An 18,548-nucleotide genomic window follows, 5' to 3' on the forward strand; every position below is an offset into this window, starting at 1 on the left:
TAGGCCGAAGGTGGCAAGGTTGGGCCGGGGAGGTTCAAGAATGTGAAAATTACTTATGGAGACATCTAACCCCTCAGGCCCATTTTAAATCGGCTCTAGGAATTGGTTCTGCTGCAGCTTATCACAGCCTGCATTCGTTTCGTCTTCCTCTAATTTTCTCTTCCCCCAACTTCGTCGTCACTGCAAATCGTCAGAACTTGAGATTCAACGTTCCAGATTCAAAATTATAGCCGAAAAACCAAACTCGCAGAGTTCATTCACTCGCTAGTCGACGCTGAGTTCGTGTGCTCGACTCATATCGGCTATTGTTCATTGACTCGGCAAAGATGGTAGATCCGGCGAGCTCAAATCTTGGAAGAATGCTAACAGACGAGATTACTCCTGTGATTATGGTCCTTCGAACCCCTCTCGTTGAGGAGACTTCTCAGAAAAATGGCCTATCATTCATTGAAATGCTCAGTCCATTCTGCGCGTTCAACAACATCGACGGTTTGTTTGGGAAATTAATAAGAATAGCTTAATTGAATTCTGGGTTTTGCTTTCTTAATGTGATGAAACCTTTTTCGGTGGTGTCAATTTTCTGGTTGCAGTTCCGGTGAGGACCGCGAGTGATCAGCCGTACAGGCTACAGAAATTTAAGCTGCGTTTGTTTTACGCATCCGACATTGCTCAACCGAATGTAGAGGTAAGCGTGTTTTTCCACGTTTAGTCTTTAGTGCTAGGATAAAAGGCTATTTAGGCAACTGGAGATTTTGCCTAATTTGGTCAACACAATATGGCTGTGGCTATACGAAAATTTCATTGTCGGTCTAACAAAGTTTACTGGTTTGCCTTAGAAAAGAAAACAAAAAAAAAAGGGAAGAAAATTTTACTGGTTTAGACGCAGTGTATTGGTTGAATACTGTTATCATTAGTTGTAATGTGGGGTTGGGTCAAATCATCAAAAGGTTGAATCCTGAATACATTGCATAACATAACATACTGCGGTAAGAAGAGATGAGCTTGGAGTTGAAGACCCTGGTGCCATAGTTAAGTAATGTCAATATGGATTAGTAACTAGAGTGTTAACCAGTATAATCTGGGCAGCATAGTCAAGGTTCAAGCCTTTATGGTGAATGATGACTGTAGTTAGCATTCCTGGTTCTTATTCAAATTTGTTGACAGGCCCTTCAGAAAAAAAATTCATTTTCTTTTGCATATTGTCCAAGCAAAAAGCTTTTTCGTTATTTATGGATCTCTATTGTTGGCTTTATGTTGATTGTGAAATAATATTTGACTAACAGTATTTTTCAACTGTGATTGCTTTGTACATGAATGTTTCAACTAAATCCTCACATAGCAATAAGAATTGATGATTGGTTGGGAAAGCAGCATGCCTTCTTTGCTGATCACTTGACTGCTTCAAGTTTACCTCTTGCATGTACATGCTATCTCATTGACATAGAGTTAGTTCTCACTTCCCTTTCATGATCAGCTACTCTGCCTGCTTATATTTCCTTTCAAAAATCAATGTTGCTCAACCAGGTTGCCAAAGAGCGCATAAAACAAGTAATAACTTGTGCTGGAGAAAAAGATTTTCCTGACGTGTCTACAGACCCTCTGCTGAATGAGACAGCACTTCCAAGTAAGTTTATGCCCGTTCAGAAAATATGACACAAGAAATTTCTTTCCCCCTTTCTGCTTTCAAGCAGTAGTACCGTGGGTCTTGTCCATTAGGAAATGATGTATTAGAGTCAATTTCACTATGCTCCTCCTTTGAGCAGAGGTTTCAGCAACCTTGTGAAGGTTTTAAGTTTTGCAAATCCAATCCATGCGCTGAATTTGAACTTCGTATTCTTCTCATGCACCATTATCACTTGAAATGTTTTACTTAAAGCATTTCATTGCTTGGTGGAATCTTCCAATATTGCTTACCTAAAAAGATCTTAGTGGAATCTATAGTGCATTTTAGACTAATTGCTAACATGTAATTTATGTGCAGCTGCACAACATAAAGTTCCACCATCTTGGTTTGAATTTTTTAACCGAGAGCTAGTACACACAGTTTCTTTTGCTGAGCACGAGGCTTTTGACCATCCAGTGGCATGTAAGATTTTGTTCCCCTCTCTCTCTCTCCCCCCAACCCCTGGAAAAGAAAAGGTCAATAAATGAAGTTGAAGAGTCCTGAATTGCTTCTAGTATTTTAGTGGGCTAATTCTGCTGCTTGACAGTACACCTTTCTGCATTCTATCTGATTGTAAGATAGGTCTTTTGGCTGTTTCCTCGATGGATGAAGACCCTATCGACAAATTTGTGGATCTTTTTAATACCAACCAGTTGCCATCTCTTATTAATGATGGTGCAATGGACCCAAAGATTCTTAAGCATTTTGTATTGGTGCATGATAACCAAGATGGCATGTTAGAGAGGTAATATTTACATCAATTCAAATATATTAATTTTTGAAGTTACTTTTAGATAGTAGCTTGGTACATGGATATGGTCTAATATCTCTACATCTTAAGATTAGGTCAATGATTAAGAGTCGGATCAAATTAGTACTGTGATGAAGTTTTGGCCATCAAACTAGTAAAGTACTGAAACTCTAGTCAATTCTAACAATCAAGTCCAACCAAGCAGCATGGCACCTATCTTGACAAAATTGAAATTGGGAAAAAAAGGATAGCAGCCTTCTTTCCTTCCTTTTTGTTCTGTTCTTTTTCTTTTTTTTTTCTGCCTTTGGACAATCACCCTTTGTTGGTCAAAGATTCCATACCCCTACCTCCCCTAGGACAAAGATCCCACTTGCCTGTCTGTTGGTCTCAAAGTTTTAGTTACCTCTGCTGGCAGCCCCTTCCAGAAATCCTTGCAAGAGGAACACCTCCTGGCTCAACTCCCTAAATAGCTCATTCAGTCCCCCGCTTACCAAGTTCCCCTTACCTTGCTTCCCTCAAACTATTTGCAACCCCCATTCTTACCCTCCAAAAGAAAGCCTTGTCTGGATCGAAAATACCAGAGTAAATGGAGAAAACTACTAGGAATAATAGAGTTTTATATTTTTGAGAGTTTCTGTGAGCTGTTTGATTACTTTAAGTTGGCAGAGTATATGTTCACTTGTGTATTTTGCCCAAAAAATTCTGCAAAGCAGTAATCCAGCATATCTCTTGTAGTAGTGAAATAAAGATTGCTGAGGAATAAGGTTCCTTGGGTGCTTTACAAGAAAATTATAGAGTTTGTTTGGATAGGAGGTTATTTGAAATAATTACTGTAGTACTTTTTGTGATGTGATATATGTGGGATAAAAAGGTGGTTGGAAATCGTGTATATGATATAAGCAAAACAAAATTTGAAATTTTTTTTGAAATTCTTGATATCCAAACACACATAATTTTTATGATATTAATGTTGTCTCTCTTTGTTCCATTCAATCACCACTGTTGTCTTTCCTTAAAACATTGGTAATTAGCATCCTAGGAGTTGTGGTATTTACTGGATTTCTGTGCTTTTAGATGTATAAACTAGAGAAAATAATTGTGTTGCAGAGTCTTTTGCTTTTCCGAGTTTCATCTAAGTGCGTATTCCGCTCAACATTTTACCATTGGTTTTATCCTAACTGAAAAGTTTAATGGACATAGCCATTTTCTAATATTTTTTATGTATTACAGAGCAACCAAAGTTTTGACAGAAATGAGGACTACATTTGGGGCAAACAGTTCCTGCCTGTTGTGTGTAAACTCCTCTGAGGATGGTCTGATAAAGCATCAAGAAAACCCATGGGTATCTTGTGTAAGCCATTTGTTAAGCCTATTCCATTTTCCCCTGTTATCTCTCTCCTGTTTGAGTGAAAGTGTGCTACTGCAAAAGATATGACTCAAAGGCTTGTTCTTGCCTCCTATGACAGAAAAATGATGGTTCAAAACTTCCCCAGCTTGGCTGCTTCCTCAGTTTAGATGATATGGATGAGGTGCCTCTTAATCTCTGTTATTTGCAAATTTGCATGCTCATATTGTTTGATAATCGTAAGATAAAATCTCCATATTTATGAGCTTAATTCTGAACCTTCCTTGAACTTTACAGTTGAAAAAAACTATTCAAGATCTGTCATCTAAACACATCATTCCTTATATGGAGCAAAAGATTCGTGTTCTGAATCAGCAGGTATGCTTTGTGCTTCTGGTTTCAGCAAGTCATTTTTCAGAGCCGGTTATTGTGGTTTGAGCTAATTTTTCCTGTCTTGTTCAATACTTGTAAATTGTTTACTGTCTCCTAGGTTTCTGCTACAAGAAAAGGTTTCAGAAACCAAATTAGAAACCTATGGTGGAGAAAAGGGAAAGACGATGTTCCTGACCACCCCAATGGTCCAGCGTATGTTGTAGTTTTTCTTTTTATATGCACGAGCTGCATGTGTGCGTTCTCACTACCAACCTAATTTAGTTTGTCTACGTGCTGGTGAAGGTATGCTTATAACTCCATGGAATTTCAAATAAGACTTTTGGGGGACTATGCATTCATGCTAAGAGATTATGAGCTTGCTTTGTCAAACTATAGACTACTTTCAACAGATTATAAACTTGACAAAGCATGGAAACACTATGCTGGCGTTCAGGTAGTTACCTTCTTTTTGACAGTCAATTTTGTTTATGTTGATTAGTCATTTGCTGGAGTTCGTCGAAAAGATTTTGGCGATGTTCTGAAACCTAATTGGAAACATAATTAATGTGCCTATGCTATATGCATAATTGTGCTTCTGATTGCGGACCTAATGTTTGAATGAAAATCGTTGGAGACACAGGACAATCACTACCATGTCTTAAACTTTCGGCTTTGCATGTCTGACAAGCATCGAATGCACCTTGTAGACTCATATAGGAGGATCTTTAGTAATTAAGATAGAGATAGGTGACAAGAAATGGCCCTGTTTGTTGACTTTCATCTTTCGTTAGACCTGGTAAACTTGCATCAGAGAACTAAAATGCATTGTTAAATTGTATACTACATTATCTTTTATGCTTGGGCTTAGAATTTCAAAGAAAAAGACCTGAGTTCAAATGGGTTTTAATCCTTTATTATTTAGAGTTTGGACTAGAGCTTCTTCTAGTAAAATTTTACAAATTATCCTTGATGCCACCTCTGTCACACCCTTTCCATCCGGAGATAAACTTCTTATTGTTATGTGTCACATAAATAGAAACTTACTGGTTAAGTTCAGCTCAGATGTTATATCATATGGTCAGTCAATGAGCTTATTGGGTTGTTCTAGTTCATTTACTTAGGTAAAAACTGTTTATTCAGAATGTCATACAAGTAGCAAAATCAAGTCCACATTCTATTTAGCTATTGTTTTAGCTGGGAACCAGCTGGGACTGGGTTACTTTGAGAGGAAAAGTTATGTGCAATGGTATTGAGTTGCTAAGACCTTTTTGTATGACTAGATGTAAATGGTTTTGCACTGGCACGACATATTTCCTGTGCAGCTGTTTTATTGTTCATCTCATTTTTGCAGGAGATGATGGGGCTAACTTACTTCATGCTGGATCAGTCAAGAAAGGATGCTGAATATTGCATGGAAAATGCATTTAGCACATATTTAGTATGTGCCTCTTTTCTTGCCTCTTTTCTTGCTAAGTTGGATTCTTTTGTTATCTTAAGATGAGCAGTGTACAATTACATCCAATGAACTAATTGATTATTTCCACTCTGCTATTGCAACCTTCATTATCCATAAATTTGGGGTTTTCTTCTGTTTATTCATTGTTGGTGAATCTGTCATACTATTTGATGTCAATTAGTATACCTTCCAGGATATACGAGTCCATTTGTGGTTAAAATAAATGGTTGTTCTAATTGATGAAACAATCTAGAACTACTAGTCTGCAGGGCAAAAGCTCTGATCCAACTTTATGGAAGATCGATGGCGAGTCACTTTTTATTGCACTTTGTATAATTTAATTTTGATTTTTTTGCCCTAATAATGATAAGATGACAATGCGGAGAGCCATTGTATATCTGTCTTTAGTTGAAATATTTTATGGTTTAATTTATTTTTTAGTGGTAGTAGGTATTAAATGAAATGTTTATCCAATAACTTTTTAAGTGATATCCATGTTTGGGGCATATATTTGGACAGACATTATGGCTTAGAAGAGGGAAAACAGTTATTCTTGTGGGTACATGGGCTGGATAAATACTGAACTGTAATTACTCAGGATACTGTTGTTGGCTTTGGTATGGATTATTCTTAAACCTACATCATTGTATGTGCAGAAATTGGGGTCATCTGGTCAGCGAAATGCCACACGCTGTGGTCTTTGGTGGGTGGAAATGTTGAAAGCAAGAGATCAGCAAAAAGATGCTGCCAGCGTTTACTTCCGAATCTCTGGTGAGGTAATTGCTCTGGTTTTCAGTAAGAAAACTGATGGGGCCTGCATATTCTGATCTGAAAATGTTGTCTTTGTCAGGAGCCTCTACACTCTGCGGTAATGCTTGAGCAAGCATCTTATTGTTATATGTTCTCTACACCACCGCTGTTGCGAAAGTATGGATTCCATCTCATTCTAGCAGGTGATCTTTACAAGAAATGTGATCAGGTAACTTCTCTATTCTGATAATGCAGTTTACCTATGCAAATAAACTGTAATGATTTCAGTGGTTCTACTTTTCCTCTATCAGATAAAGCATGCAATTCGAACATACAGAAGTGCTCTTTCTGTTTTTAAAGGAACCGCATGGAACCACATCAAGGATCAAGTGCACTTCCATATTGGAAAGTAAGCTTCAAAGAGCCCCTGAATCTAAGTTATTATGTAAATTAAAATGAGTTGTTAATTGTCATACTTAAACCCAGGTGGTACGCATTTCTTGGGATGTTCGATGTGGCGATGGAGCACATGCTTGAAATTTTGGCCTGTGGTCATCAGTCAAAGTCAACGCAAGAGTTATTCTTGAGGGATTTCTTTCAAGTAGTTCAGGTCTCACTTCTGCTTCACAACTGTACAATGTTTCTAATCACCAAAAAAAAAAATGGAAGAAGAAGAAAATTTTCCCTTCAGACTATGCTGCATATGTTAGATCGGTATTATCCTTAATAATCATTTGCACGGTTGAATTTTTTTTTTTTTTTTGGTCATATGCATTATCTGGGATGCTTTAGGTTTTCTCATGTTAGTGTTTTCCTAGTCTGCTGTGCAAGAGCAAATTAAAAGATAGTTGACCTAGATGGTGTGGACTCATTTAAACAAAAATCTTTGTAGAGTAATGAAATGGAGATTGAAGGTAAAGCTAAAGGAGGAGTTGGACCAGAAGTAGTGAAGGACTTGAAACCTGGAGGAAGGCAGTTAAATCAGCAAAAGGAATTGAATTAGGATGGAAGAAAGTCAAATCAGCAATAAAAGTGCAGCCAAGAAAGCTAGGACCGAGAACAGTGGGAGCCTTGAGTTGTATAAGTGGAATATGACGTTTAAAAAGCAGTAATTTTATGCTGCGGGACAATAAAAAGACAGTTATGTACAGTCAGTAATCTATTTTTGAGATCAGTCTTCTTTGGGTTGAAAGTGGACCCTACATAGAGGTATGTCTAAATTGGGTTGGCAAACTCAAAATTTTGTGTTTGGTTCATATGAAAGAGAAGGGTTGTGTTTGAATCACCAGTCTCCATTAGAATGCTTCATAAAGCAGATTCTATCTGCTGTACAAGAGAGATAATGAAAGATGCAATAACAATAGATGAAACGATTATATGTTGCTAAAATCTCAAAATATGATGTAAGATCAAAGTAGGGGCAACTTTCTCCTACTATTGGCAGCAGAATTATAGGACTCCAAGAGCTATTTGATGCTCACTTTTGATTGTAGATACTATTAGAATTACTGGAAAAAGATAACTATCTTCAAGAACTGATCATATTGTTGGATATTTGGATATTTTGTGAAATAAAGAAAGCAAGCGTAAAGCTTTGATTAGGCTCTATACATAGTGGAGAGGGGAAGGTATTACTGAAGGTCCTTTAAAGACAGAGATATTGCTGCGCAGTTCAAGAAAAATTTGGTCCAACATAGAGGAGAATGGATAAAAGATGGCTTCTATTTAGGCCAACTCTAAATGGTATAAACTATAAAGTCATGCCTTCCTGGAGATGAGGGAATATGTTTTTTTTTTTCAATTTATTTGTCAATTCGAGATATAAAGAGACTTCTTCTACTCAATGTTTTGTACTGATTGTTACACCTACTTCTTTGTTAACAGTGCGAACTGAGACAGAAATAAGGTGTTCCATCAGGCCGGTTTCTTATGCCTCAATAAACTCCTTTTTTTTTTTTTTTTGCTTTAACTTCCTTGACTCCCTTTTTTGTGGTTGGGGTGGTTGGGTGATGTGAGAGGAATTAACTGGAAGCATGGAATTGGATATTTCATTGTATTTGGCGGATTACATATTGATGGTATAGTGTATGTTGTACTATTTTCAGATGGTTAATTGCTTAGTGTCCCTCTGTTTATTCAATGTGCAAAAGTTGTTGCCCCATTGATTTCCATCTTTTCCTTGGTTTTTCTTGGTCAATGTAGAATACAGGGAAAACATTTGATGTTTTGAAACTTCAGTTGCCTGTTATCAATGTCAATTCCATTAAAGTTGTCGTTGAAGACCATCGAACTTATGCATCAGAGGCAGCAGTAAGTTAGCTTCTTTTCCTTTTGTACTCTGGAAGGTGGTTTCTAGATTGTTGTCAGATTTGTTTTTTGTTTGCTTGATTATGATTTTGTTGCTTCTATAAGTTGCCCAAGTTTGTGGTTTTTTTGGTTGTTGAATTTTGGACGTGCTGCCCTTATTGTTCATAGTAGAGCAGTTTATACTAAAGCTACGAGGATGAATGCTTCAGCCAAGTGTGAAAAATTACTAACATTATAATATGGAAAGTATGATGTCAAGTTAAAAAAGATCTTTTATCAATTAGGATAAGGAGTTCTAGTTTATATTTCTCATTGTGGTATATCCTGTTGACTAGGGTGATATGTTTGTGTGACAGACTACAAGTGGGGTAATTTCTTTGAAGTTTGCCCAATTTCGTAGTTTTTATAGACTAGCATGTAAGTTGAATAGGTTCATTTGATGGAAGGTTTGATTACTTTGATTGCTCTAGAGCAGGGAACATCCCAACTAATACTTGTACACAGTGAAGCTGAGCTAGAAAATCACGCCTGGGCATACTTCATTTTGATATCTTAACTTGGTCCTTGTTTCAGGATATGTATCAGAAGCTCATTTTTAGATAGGTCACATTTAAGGCTTTTTAAATTGTAGCGTTTGAACTACAGGAACTCAATTGCTTCTCATCTTCAAAGCCTAGTCCAAAGTTCAATGCCCTATTGTTGATGGAGTTTGTTGTGCAATCATAAGTATTGGGTAGTAAAGTTTTTCTCTTTTATTTACTATTTTAGCATTTGGTTGTTCATTAGACTCCTTTCTCCATCTTTTATCTTAGGTTATATCTTAATTTCATGTTGGTCTTTCCCAAAATCTGCCAACTTTCTTAAATGGACATAGTATTCTAATAAGTTTTTCCTTCTCTTTAATCTTAAGCTGAAATATATAATGATTCTACAACTTCCAGACTAACTCCGTAGATTTTCTTACCCACTATGTTGGTCTCCCACATGTTGCTATCTCTTTGAGCTGTTATAATGACTTGAACTGTCTCTTACTACCTGAACTGGGTTAAACTAAGAAGCTCATTTAGGAACAAAGAGAGTGTTTAGTCAGGAGCCAGCTAGCATAATTTTTTTTATGTAGATTTTATTCTATATGGGGTTGAGGGGGAGAGTTAGGTGAAGGCCAAGGGAGGAGTGTTTGTCCTTTTCATACTTTGACACCTCCTTATACCCTACTAGAATTTTTGAAAATGTAAGGAACCTTGGCTTCAGATTGATATTGTTCATTTCATGATTTCCAGACAAGTGTTAAAGAAGGTATCTGGCTATCTTTTGAAGAGGATATGATTCCGTCATTGTCTTCTATGAGAAATAACTGGTTGGAATCACATGGCAAGAACTTCCCTCAGAAATATAAAGATTCAAATGTCTGTGTTGCTGGAGGTATGAGTTAGTGATACTGTGATCTTACTGTTCAAAGGTTGGGGATGTTTCTTTGATTACTCTTTTCAAATTGAGGCAATACTTCCTCAATGCCAATAAATTCTGTATGGAATTCATGGTAATCAAATTTAACCGCAACGTTGCTAAAATGAAGCACCTGCGTTACTAGATTATTTGATTAAAGATAGAAAGGCATGTCCAAATTGAGGCAATAAAACCTTGGGTAGTAAATGAGGTGCTGATCCTGTATTAAATCTGGGTTGATAATTAGTTTTCTCTTTTCAATTTTGTAGCTGGAATTTTTCATGATCCATGTTCATATAGGTAATTTATCTCTATTGCTAAATCCTGTTTCTGACAAAACTAAAACTGTATATTTGGCAAACTATTTTACTTTCTGGGGAACAATCTTTCAGTCAAAAAGTATTTGCTGCAGACTCTGCAGGATTGGAACTTGCAGTCTTGCATGTAACTTTTTATCTGCGTCATTGGTGCTTTTTTCAAATGCTCATCTCCCTTGTGTTGCTTCGTTCTTTTGCAGAGGTTATTAGAGTAGATGTTGAATTGAAAAACCCACTTAAAATTCCTATTTCAATCTCTAGTGTCTCACTCATATGTGAGCATTCCTCAAGATCCAACGAAACGAATTCTGGTAAGGGACTTTAATGTTTACTTATAATTATATCTATATGTGCTGATCTTTGATATACTTTTTTCTGCTGAAATTGTCAGCCAATAGTGTTTTTTTAAGCTTATCTGCATTTGAACTAATTTATCATTTTCCTCCAGTTTGCGTGCATTAAATTTGAGATGGAAAAATTCTAATTGGTCCTCTTAATTATTTGTTATCCCTCTTTTTTTCCCCGGGGTAGAACATGACAATTAGCAATTTTTTGACTTTGCAGATTTGAATAGTTCAATTGATAATGACCAATTGAGAAAGCTTGCCATCAATGGGTATGTATGTGAAACTTGGATGGCCTTTCTATTTTTTTGTTTTATTTTGCAAGTACATATCTGCACATTTTGTTCTTGGGTAAGGCCCGTCAAAAGGTCACTAAACTATTCAAAAGTCTAATTTTACCCATTCGACTACTTTTTGCATCCAATAGCCTACCAAACTTTTCTAATGTCTCGTTTTACATGTTTTTTGTAATAAATAGTTCACTAAACTTTACAACAATATCATTTTCCCCACTTAAAACTTTTTTTTAACCAAATAGCCTACTAAACTCTTTAAAGTGATTCATTTTGACGATTTTGTTAAATTCTACAGTTAAAAATGACAAAAGTTTGTCATATTACCCCGTTTTGATTGGATAATTTTGTCATTTCACACCCAAAATTCAATTGTTCAAATCCATTAAAATATTTTATAGCTTCAAAAGAAGCTCCCAAATTCCATTTTTGGGATAGCGCCAAATCTGTTTCTATGAGGATCGAGATTGTATTTTGGGATTTAGTGTTTTTCTAAGTGATAAAATAAATTAATCGATTGGACTAGATGGATTTGGGTACGACATGATAAAATTGTCCATTCAAAAAAAATCAGGCTCACATGCAAAACTTTCATCTATGTCAATGGTAGAATTTAACAGAATGGTCAAGATAAAATAGCTTAATGGGTTATTTGGTACAAAAAATAATTGAGTGAGTAAAATGAAACATTCGAAAAGTTTAATGGGCTATTTGCTACAAAAAATGGTTCAGTGTGTAAAATGAGATTTTTGAAAAGTTTAGTGGGCTATTTGGTACAAAAAATAGTTGAGTTGTTACAATGAAACTTTCAAAAAATTTGGTGGCCTCTGGCGTACTTTACCCTTTGTTCTTCTCTATTTATGTCACTTCTTTGATTATTGAGAAATTTTTTCAATCAGGAAGTGTAGTGCTGAGGCATCTTCATTGCTGTCCTCTGAGATTGATCTACAGCTAGGTGCTGGTGAAACAATAGTGGTGAGTTGGACATTTTTTAGTAGCTGCTCATAGGCAATCTTGGTCTTTTGTATCAGATTATTGTGAAAAAAAGGAATATATTGGAAGTGCAGACCTGTAGTCAATCAGCTGTGCTTGCTTCCAATAGCTAATTGTGTCTGTACCTTCCTTAACCCATTGTTTAATCAGTTAATAAATGGATTAATCTTCTGTACACTGATATTGTATAAGCTATTACTGTTGGATGGTTGGCAACTAATTTGAATTTGAAATCCAAATTTTGCATGCGTCACGCATCCAACTGTGATAATGTATACACTGTCAATGTATATAAGATTAAGTCTTAATAAATATGCATGTGATGGAAGTTGCTTTGCTGTTTGAAGGAGTATATGTTCTTGCTGGTTGTAGTGTCTGGTTTCTCAACCATTGAGTTTCATCAATTCCCTTTTAAATTATTTCAAGACAGTAAAGACTTGGGATGTGCAAGCTGTTCTTGCAATTCAACCAGAAGATGCTCTGTTTCTTAGAATATATGCTCAGTGTGCTTCACAATCTCAATGTGTAGTATTTCAGTGCTATTGGTTTTCCAATAATATCCTTTAAAAGCAGTGGTCAACAAATTCCTGTTCATAAGCCTTAACGGAGGTGCTAGTTCAGTGGTCAGTAAATTCCTGTTCAACCTCTTATTTTTCAACCTCTCCAGGTAACTATGGGCTGGTATTTTTGAATTACATGCAACAATAGTAAAAGCAACCCACAAAGAGTAGTTAACTCCCCATAGCAAGTAGGCGTACTTTACTGAATTAATTTTTTTATTGTAAGCTGTTTTCAAAAGGTCAAACGTGGACTTATAGATAACATGGTATGATGAAATGAAGGAGAAAATAAAAAGCTAATAAGAATGTGAGCTTGGGCCCAGAAGACAAAGTCTGAGGTTACATTTTTAGGCTGCTGTGTGAGACAGAAAGAAATGGTGTTTGGACCCCTCCATGGTTTTGCTTGTTAGAATCCTGGAAAAAAGAGGCTCTATACCATGTAACTTTAGCTTACCACTTTCTTGTTTTGCATAGTTATAGGTCCTGGGCTTGGTCATGTGCATGATGTGAAGTTATGAAGCCTATTTTGTTATGCGAGCAGCAAAATCACTAGTGGACGTGAGAATCAGGACTCCAGGGTCTTGAGGATGTAAAGCTGTACAGATGTAATTTTGGGGGGAAATCTTCATACTCCATAAAATTAAGGGGGGGCGAAATTTTAATTTTAAAAGGAATAAGCGAAAAATTTAAACTATATTATGGGGAAATAGAACGCATAATATGTTTCATAGTTTCAAGGGACTGTACGCCAATTTTGTCTTTTGCATACTTAACATGTAGCGGAATTAAATTTCTTTGTGCCTTTTGTGTTCTGTTGTTGATTTAGTTTTCATATGTTTATTGCTCATAGTCCATCCAGAATGCAACATCGTGAAGCTTCATTTCCTACAAACATTCTACCCAGTCTATAAGTCTTTGAAAGCTAAATTGTTTTTTTCTTTTCACTACATTTAAGAATCTACTTTTTAAAATTTTTCAGGCGCAATTAAGTGTTATTCCCAACACTGAAGGCATTCTTGAAATAGTTGGCGTGAGGTGGAAGCTCTCCGGATCAGTTTCTGGATTTTGTAAATTTGGTTCTGATTTACTGAAAAAGAAATTTGCCAGAGGGAGGAGGAGATCTAAGAAGTCTTCGGGCAGTTATCTTAAGTTTTTAGTGATCAAGGTCTTTTCTCTCTCTTCTTGTGCAGATGTCATATTCAACCTAAGTCCAGGGACCATTATTTTATTTGTTTGGCATCACATATACTTCTTATGAAACAATCATTTGTGTTTCTGCTTTTGTTTCCTCACTGTCCAGAGTCTTCCCAAGCTTGAAGGTGTCATTCATCACCTACCTGAAACAGTTTATGTTGGAGATATGCGACGTCTGTCTCTGGAGTTAAAGAATCCATCAAACACTCCTTTGAAGGTAGGTTAATATAACAATCAAACAAGTACATGACTCTTTGTGCTATAGGAGAAAAGTAAGTACTCTGGTCCATCAGATAGATATTGTTCCACTGAGGAAAAGGTAAAGACTTCACTTGTCTAGGGTTAGTCTGTCAAAGGCAAAGCTATATACCGCTTGAACTAGTGGTAGTCATTGTTTGGTTGAGGCTAAAGTGAGGGCAGAGTCCGTATCGATTATGTGTCTTGGAGTAAGATGCTGATTAGGCAATCAGAATGATACTATCTAGCAGGAATTTTCCAGAATTAATGACTATGAGCCTGTAAACATTTAAACTGATACATAGATGACAAAAAAGACACTTATGTTCATGGCAATTGTGGCCCATGAATGTAAATTCACGGATAGTGTCAGTAACATGCACCATGGCTCTGGATGGAGATCCATTTTACATGCTTGTAAGTCAACTTAGTAAAATTGTGAAGGCATTTTAGGAATTAATTACTCATGTTACTGTTTTGGGATATCCTTTTAGGTTCTTTCAAGAATTTAAAGTGATTAGTTACCAAGTTTCATCTTGTAATGTTTGTTAATGCCTTTAGAAATACCAAAATTTTAAAATCATTGGACCAACAAAAGAATGCTTTTCACACGCAGACACACACAAGCAAAATATCAACGTGCTCAGTGTACATCTCTAAGCCTACGTGCTCGGGCAAAGAGAACATGGAAAATGTTATGAGAGGAGTAATACTTTTTTTTTTTTTGCTTTTAATTATGCATAGAAATATGTAATCTTTATGTTCTCAGGCTTTTTAAGTTTCTCGCGAATGTGTATGTTGGTGTTTTGGTAATTGTTTCTGTAAAAGAAGTTAAAAATTGTAGTGGGTATGTAAGTCACAATTAGCAATGATATATGTTGAGGAATCTCCTATATGATTGAAAGGATGAACTGATACTCTTTTTCTTTTACCATCATGCAAAACCTTCGCAGAATTTGAAGATGAAAGTTAGTCAACCAAGATTTCTTAAGGTTGGAGATCAAGAGGTTATGCAGATGGAATTTCCTTCTTGCCTGGAGAAAAGGGGAAGCTCTGGAGATGGTCATGTACCTAGAAAGACTTGTAAAGCTTCGCGGAGTCTGTATTCATTTCCTGAGGTATTGTGAAGTATCACTTCTTGTTGGATTTCAACTTGATATAAGGGAATTTGTTTATTAATTTTGTGGTCTTGAATTCTGTGTTCTAGGACTTGGTAGTTTGTGGTGATGATCCATTACGGTGGCCTCTGTATCTTCGGGCTGCTGCCCCTGGAAACCTTTCATTGTACATATCAATATACTATGAGGTTGGAGATGCTTCAAGTACCATGCATTATCGCGTTCTACGTATGCATTTTCATTTAGAGGTAGGGTTAATATCCTTGTCTATTTTGATTAATCAATGAAAATGCCCAGTTGGACATTAGTTTTTTTGTTACACTGAACTGCATTATGATTCAAGCTATCCTATTTTAATGCTTTTTTGTGGGCACAAATATAGATACTGCCTTCATTGGATGTATCCTTCCATATCAGCCCATGTCCATCAAGATCACAAGAGTTTCTCGTGCGGATGGATGTAATCAACAGGACGAGTTCTGAAAGTTTCCAGTTTCACCAACTTTCTTCTGTTGGAAATGAATGGGAAATTTCATTGCTTCAACCAATGGATACTGTTTTTCCTTCTGATTTTCTAGTGGCTGGTCAAGCGTTATCATGTTTTTTCAAGCTTAAGGTTGGTGACAAGTTAAATGTGCGCACGTAGGGAGTTACTGGGACAAATCTGTTCCAATTTATTGAGTTGAGTTTTTTTGTCTTTTCTTTTAATTCTTCAAAAGGATTTTTAATTTCTTCTTAATGTAGCCACCCCATTTATATGTCCTTCGCTAGTCTTTTTAATGCTTTGATTTGCAAGCGTGTCTTGTGCTCTGATATGCCTTATCAAATTCAAGTAATTTGTATTGTGACAAACAGGCTGCATCTTGGACGCTGTCCTCATTCATTTAAATCTGGTTAACATTTGAGATTGCTTTCTTAGATTGATTTACTTTCCTCTATCATCTTATTTTTGTTTATTTTGTTATACATTGCCTCCTGTTATGTAATATTGAAGTACTTTAAGTTCAGAATTGCAGGAAGTGGGTAAATGCTGAAGATGATCCCTCTTCTCTTGTCCCTTTGGAGAAGGCAGATATTAAATTGGTCCATGGAAATGGAGAAGCGCTTTTTGATACATTAAGGTCACCTTTAGTCGATTTTCACCATTACGAGAGGGTGCACCAAGGAACTTTAGAGCAGGTTAGCATTTTCCCTGTGTAGCTTGATACTTCATGGGAGCATCTTCCTGCATTTTTACTTTGTCCTGCAAACTGTGTGACGCCATTGCACCGTAGTGTACTGGATTTCCTCTCTTCTTCTTCTTCATCCTTTTTTTTTTTAATTGGGTGAACTTTTGAGTCATACGTACTTGGGTTGCTTTTGCGTAGCCATTCTATAACTTCACTGCCAAGAGTATTTTGGTAAAATTCAGATTTGCTGGAGCTTAGTCTACTAAAGAAGCAAGCATTAAGTGCAATAGTATTATACCACTTTACTGAAAATTACCTTGTTTTGACTTTTTCTAAATATGGTTGTTGTCACATCTTATGATAATTTTGGAACTTTTGCTTCTCTTTTATTAAACTTGATTTTTGTGTCTTGTCTTCACTTGTAAATTGTTTGTATGATGTAATCTTAGTTTTGTGCTAGTTGAAGACAAATGCATGTCACGTGTGAGTGGCAAATCTTAGCGTGCCTTGTTGGATAAAACTTGCCTTCCCATTCCTTGTTCACTCCTTCGTGCTCTCAGGCCTTCTGGCATGAAATTTTAGCTCCCTTGGCTCTAGTTCTTCTGACAAAGCTCCTCCTTGAATCACAACCGATTCTCATCCTCATTATCCCCTAGCAAATCAATGTCATACGATCCTGCCCTCGTAGGGTGATGTGTTACCTCCAATATAATCCTCCCTGGTTTGGTGTACAATTGCATTCTCTTATCTTTCAACAACCAAAAATTCCAGTTGCTTCTGTTGTTACATGCTGTTGTTAGTTTTCATTGTTGCAAGTTTGAGTAGTTGACTGTTGCCTAGTTTAACTGCAAATTGTTACATGAAGTAATTATAATGTGTAGCACTTTTCTCACCGGCTCTAACCTTGCTTTATCAAAATTGTTGTCATTCCAGTGTCAGGGTCCTAGCATTTCTTATCGAGTTTAGGTTAATAAATGAAATTGCAATCTACTTCCTTGCCCTCGTATTATTCTGCTGACATTTTTTCCAATGTGCAAATCAGGATCACCAAACTAAGGTTGACTTCATATTGATATCCCGTTCTCGCAGAGATGACAAATCTGCAATTAATCTTTTCTCTCATCATGCATGTGATTGCAGGCAAGTTCCTTTAATAAAGATTATGTCATTGTCAACAATTAGTTCTTAAGCATCCATGTTATTGTTAAGCTATTTGCCATTGTTGATTTTACAAGCGCCTATTTCATGCGATTAAAATGATTTGTATTCTCCTAATCGTCTGTGTTCACTCATACAGTGTTGCAAGCTCAAGTCCTATATGGTGGCTAATAGAAGGCCCTGGAACTGTGACACATAATTTTGCTGTTGATTTTTGCGAGATAAAATTGAAAATGATTATCCACAATTCCTCCAACGTCACTACATCTGTTCACATCAGCACATTTGACTCAGCTCCCAATATCAATTCATCGAGTACTGGTGCTTCTGTTTCTTCTGTAAATGAAGCAGGATGGCGTGATATATCTGTGCTTAACGACATTAAATTTACATCTGATGTCACTGGAAGTCATGCTGGGAAGTTGCTCTCACCATTACCCGTTCCTCCTTTCATTTGGTCTGGTACAAGTTCCACTCGAGTCACACTCGAGCCACTGTCTTCTGCTGAAATGGCTCTCCACATTTGTGTCTTCTCTCCTGGGACATATGATGTATCAAACTACTCTCTGCACTGGAGTCTTTTAAGCTCTGGTGTAGAAGATAAAGGGCCTGGTTTGAGACTGTCATCCGGGACATGCCAAGGTCATCCATACCATGTAACAGTGTTGCAGCAGGATTGAGCCTTTTGCGGCGAGTTCCCACAGAAACATAGTATGAGAGTTTTCCATACCTTTGTAAAACATAAATTCATTGCGTTGTGTAACTACATAGGGGTACAACAGAGACGAAAACAATTTGCCCACCGAGCAAACGGTAGGCGGTGGAATCTTCATAATCTGTGAATTGTGTTTCAGAGCGGGAATTTCATTTTGTTAGTTATAGGTAACCAACCACACGACAATAATTCCCTGTATTTATATGAAATTCTTTTACAGGAAATTGATGTTATTTTTCCTCCCTTTTTTGGCCTTTTTGGTGACAGGTAAACATTTTATTTTATTGTTTTTTGTACAAAAAGCCAAACACATTTTCAAAACTAAGGAAAATTTGGTTCTGATTTGAAGGACTAATTTTG

The 18,548-nt window shown here is 36.5% G+C and overlaps 1 protein-coding gene across 1 annotated transcript; it reads left to right on the plus strand.

Moving 5' to 3' along the window:
* Nucleotides 1-128: 128 nt before the first annotated feature.
* Nucleotides 129-18,432, plus strand: LOC113775398 (trafficking protein particle complex subunit 8). The gene is made up of 28 exons (XM_027320252.1): nucleotides 129-489; nucleotides 591-685; nucleotides 1,525-1,624; nucleotides 1,982-2,086; nucleotides 2,246-2,408; nucleotides 3,645-3,765; nucleotides 3,881-3,943; nucleotides 4,057-4,137; nucleotides 4,250-4,344; nucleotides 4,435-4,585; nucleotides 5,483-5,569; nucleotides 6,244-6,363; nucleotides 6,438-6,566; nucleotides 6,649-6,746; nucleotides 6,824-6,947; nucleotides 8,540-8,647; nucleotides 9,925-10,066; nucleotides 10,608-10,718; nucleotides 10,972-11,023; nucleotides 11,944-12,019; nucleotides 13,577-13,762; nucleotides 13,898-14,008; nucleotides 14,982-15,146; nucleotides 15,236-15,394; nucleotides 15,529-15,762; nucleotides 16,155-16,325; nucleotides 17,358-17,455; nucleotides 17,613-18,432. The coding sequence occupies exons 1-28, from the start codon at nucleotides 327-329 to the stop codon at nucleotides 18,151-18,153; spliced, it is 3,849 nt and encodes a 1,282-aa protein (XP_027176053.1). The 5' UTR covers nucleotides 129-326; the 3' UTR covers nucleotides 18,154-18,432.
* Nucleotides 18,433-18,548: the final 116 nt, after the last annotated feature.

This window comes from Coffea eugenioides, chromosome 6, assembly GCF_003713205.1.
Source record: "Coffea eugenioides isolate CCC68of chromosome 6, Ceug_1.0, whole genome shotgun sequence".
Classification (NCBI taxonomy): domain Eukaryota; kingdom Viridiplantae; phylum Streptophyta; class Magnoliopsida; order Gentianales; family Rubiaceae; genus Coffea; species Coffea eugenioides.

Coding starts and splice junctions, on each gene's coding strand:
- LOC113775398 (XM_027320252.1), top strand. CDS start 327: ATGGTAGATCCGGCGAGCTCAAATCTTGGAAGAATGCTAACAGACGAG. Junction 3,766..3,880: donor AAAACCCATGGGTATCTTGT/GTAAGCCATTTG, acceptor CTCCTATGACAG/AAAAATGATGGTTCAAAACT. Junction 6,747..6,823: donor GTGCACTTCCATATTGGAAA/GTAAGCTTCAAA, acceptor ACTTAAACCCAG/GTGGTACGCATTTCTTGGGA.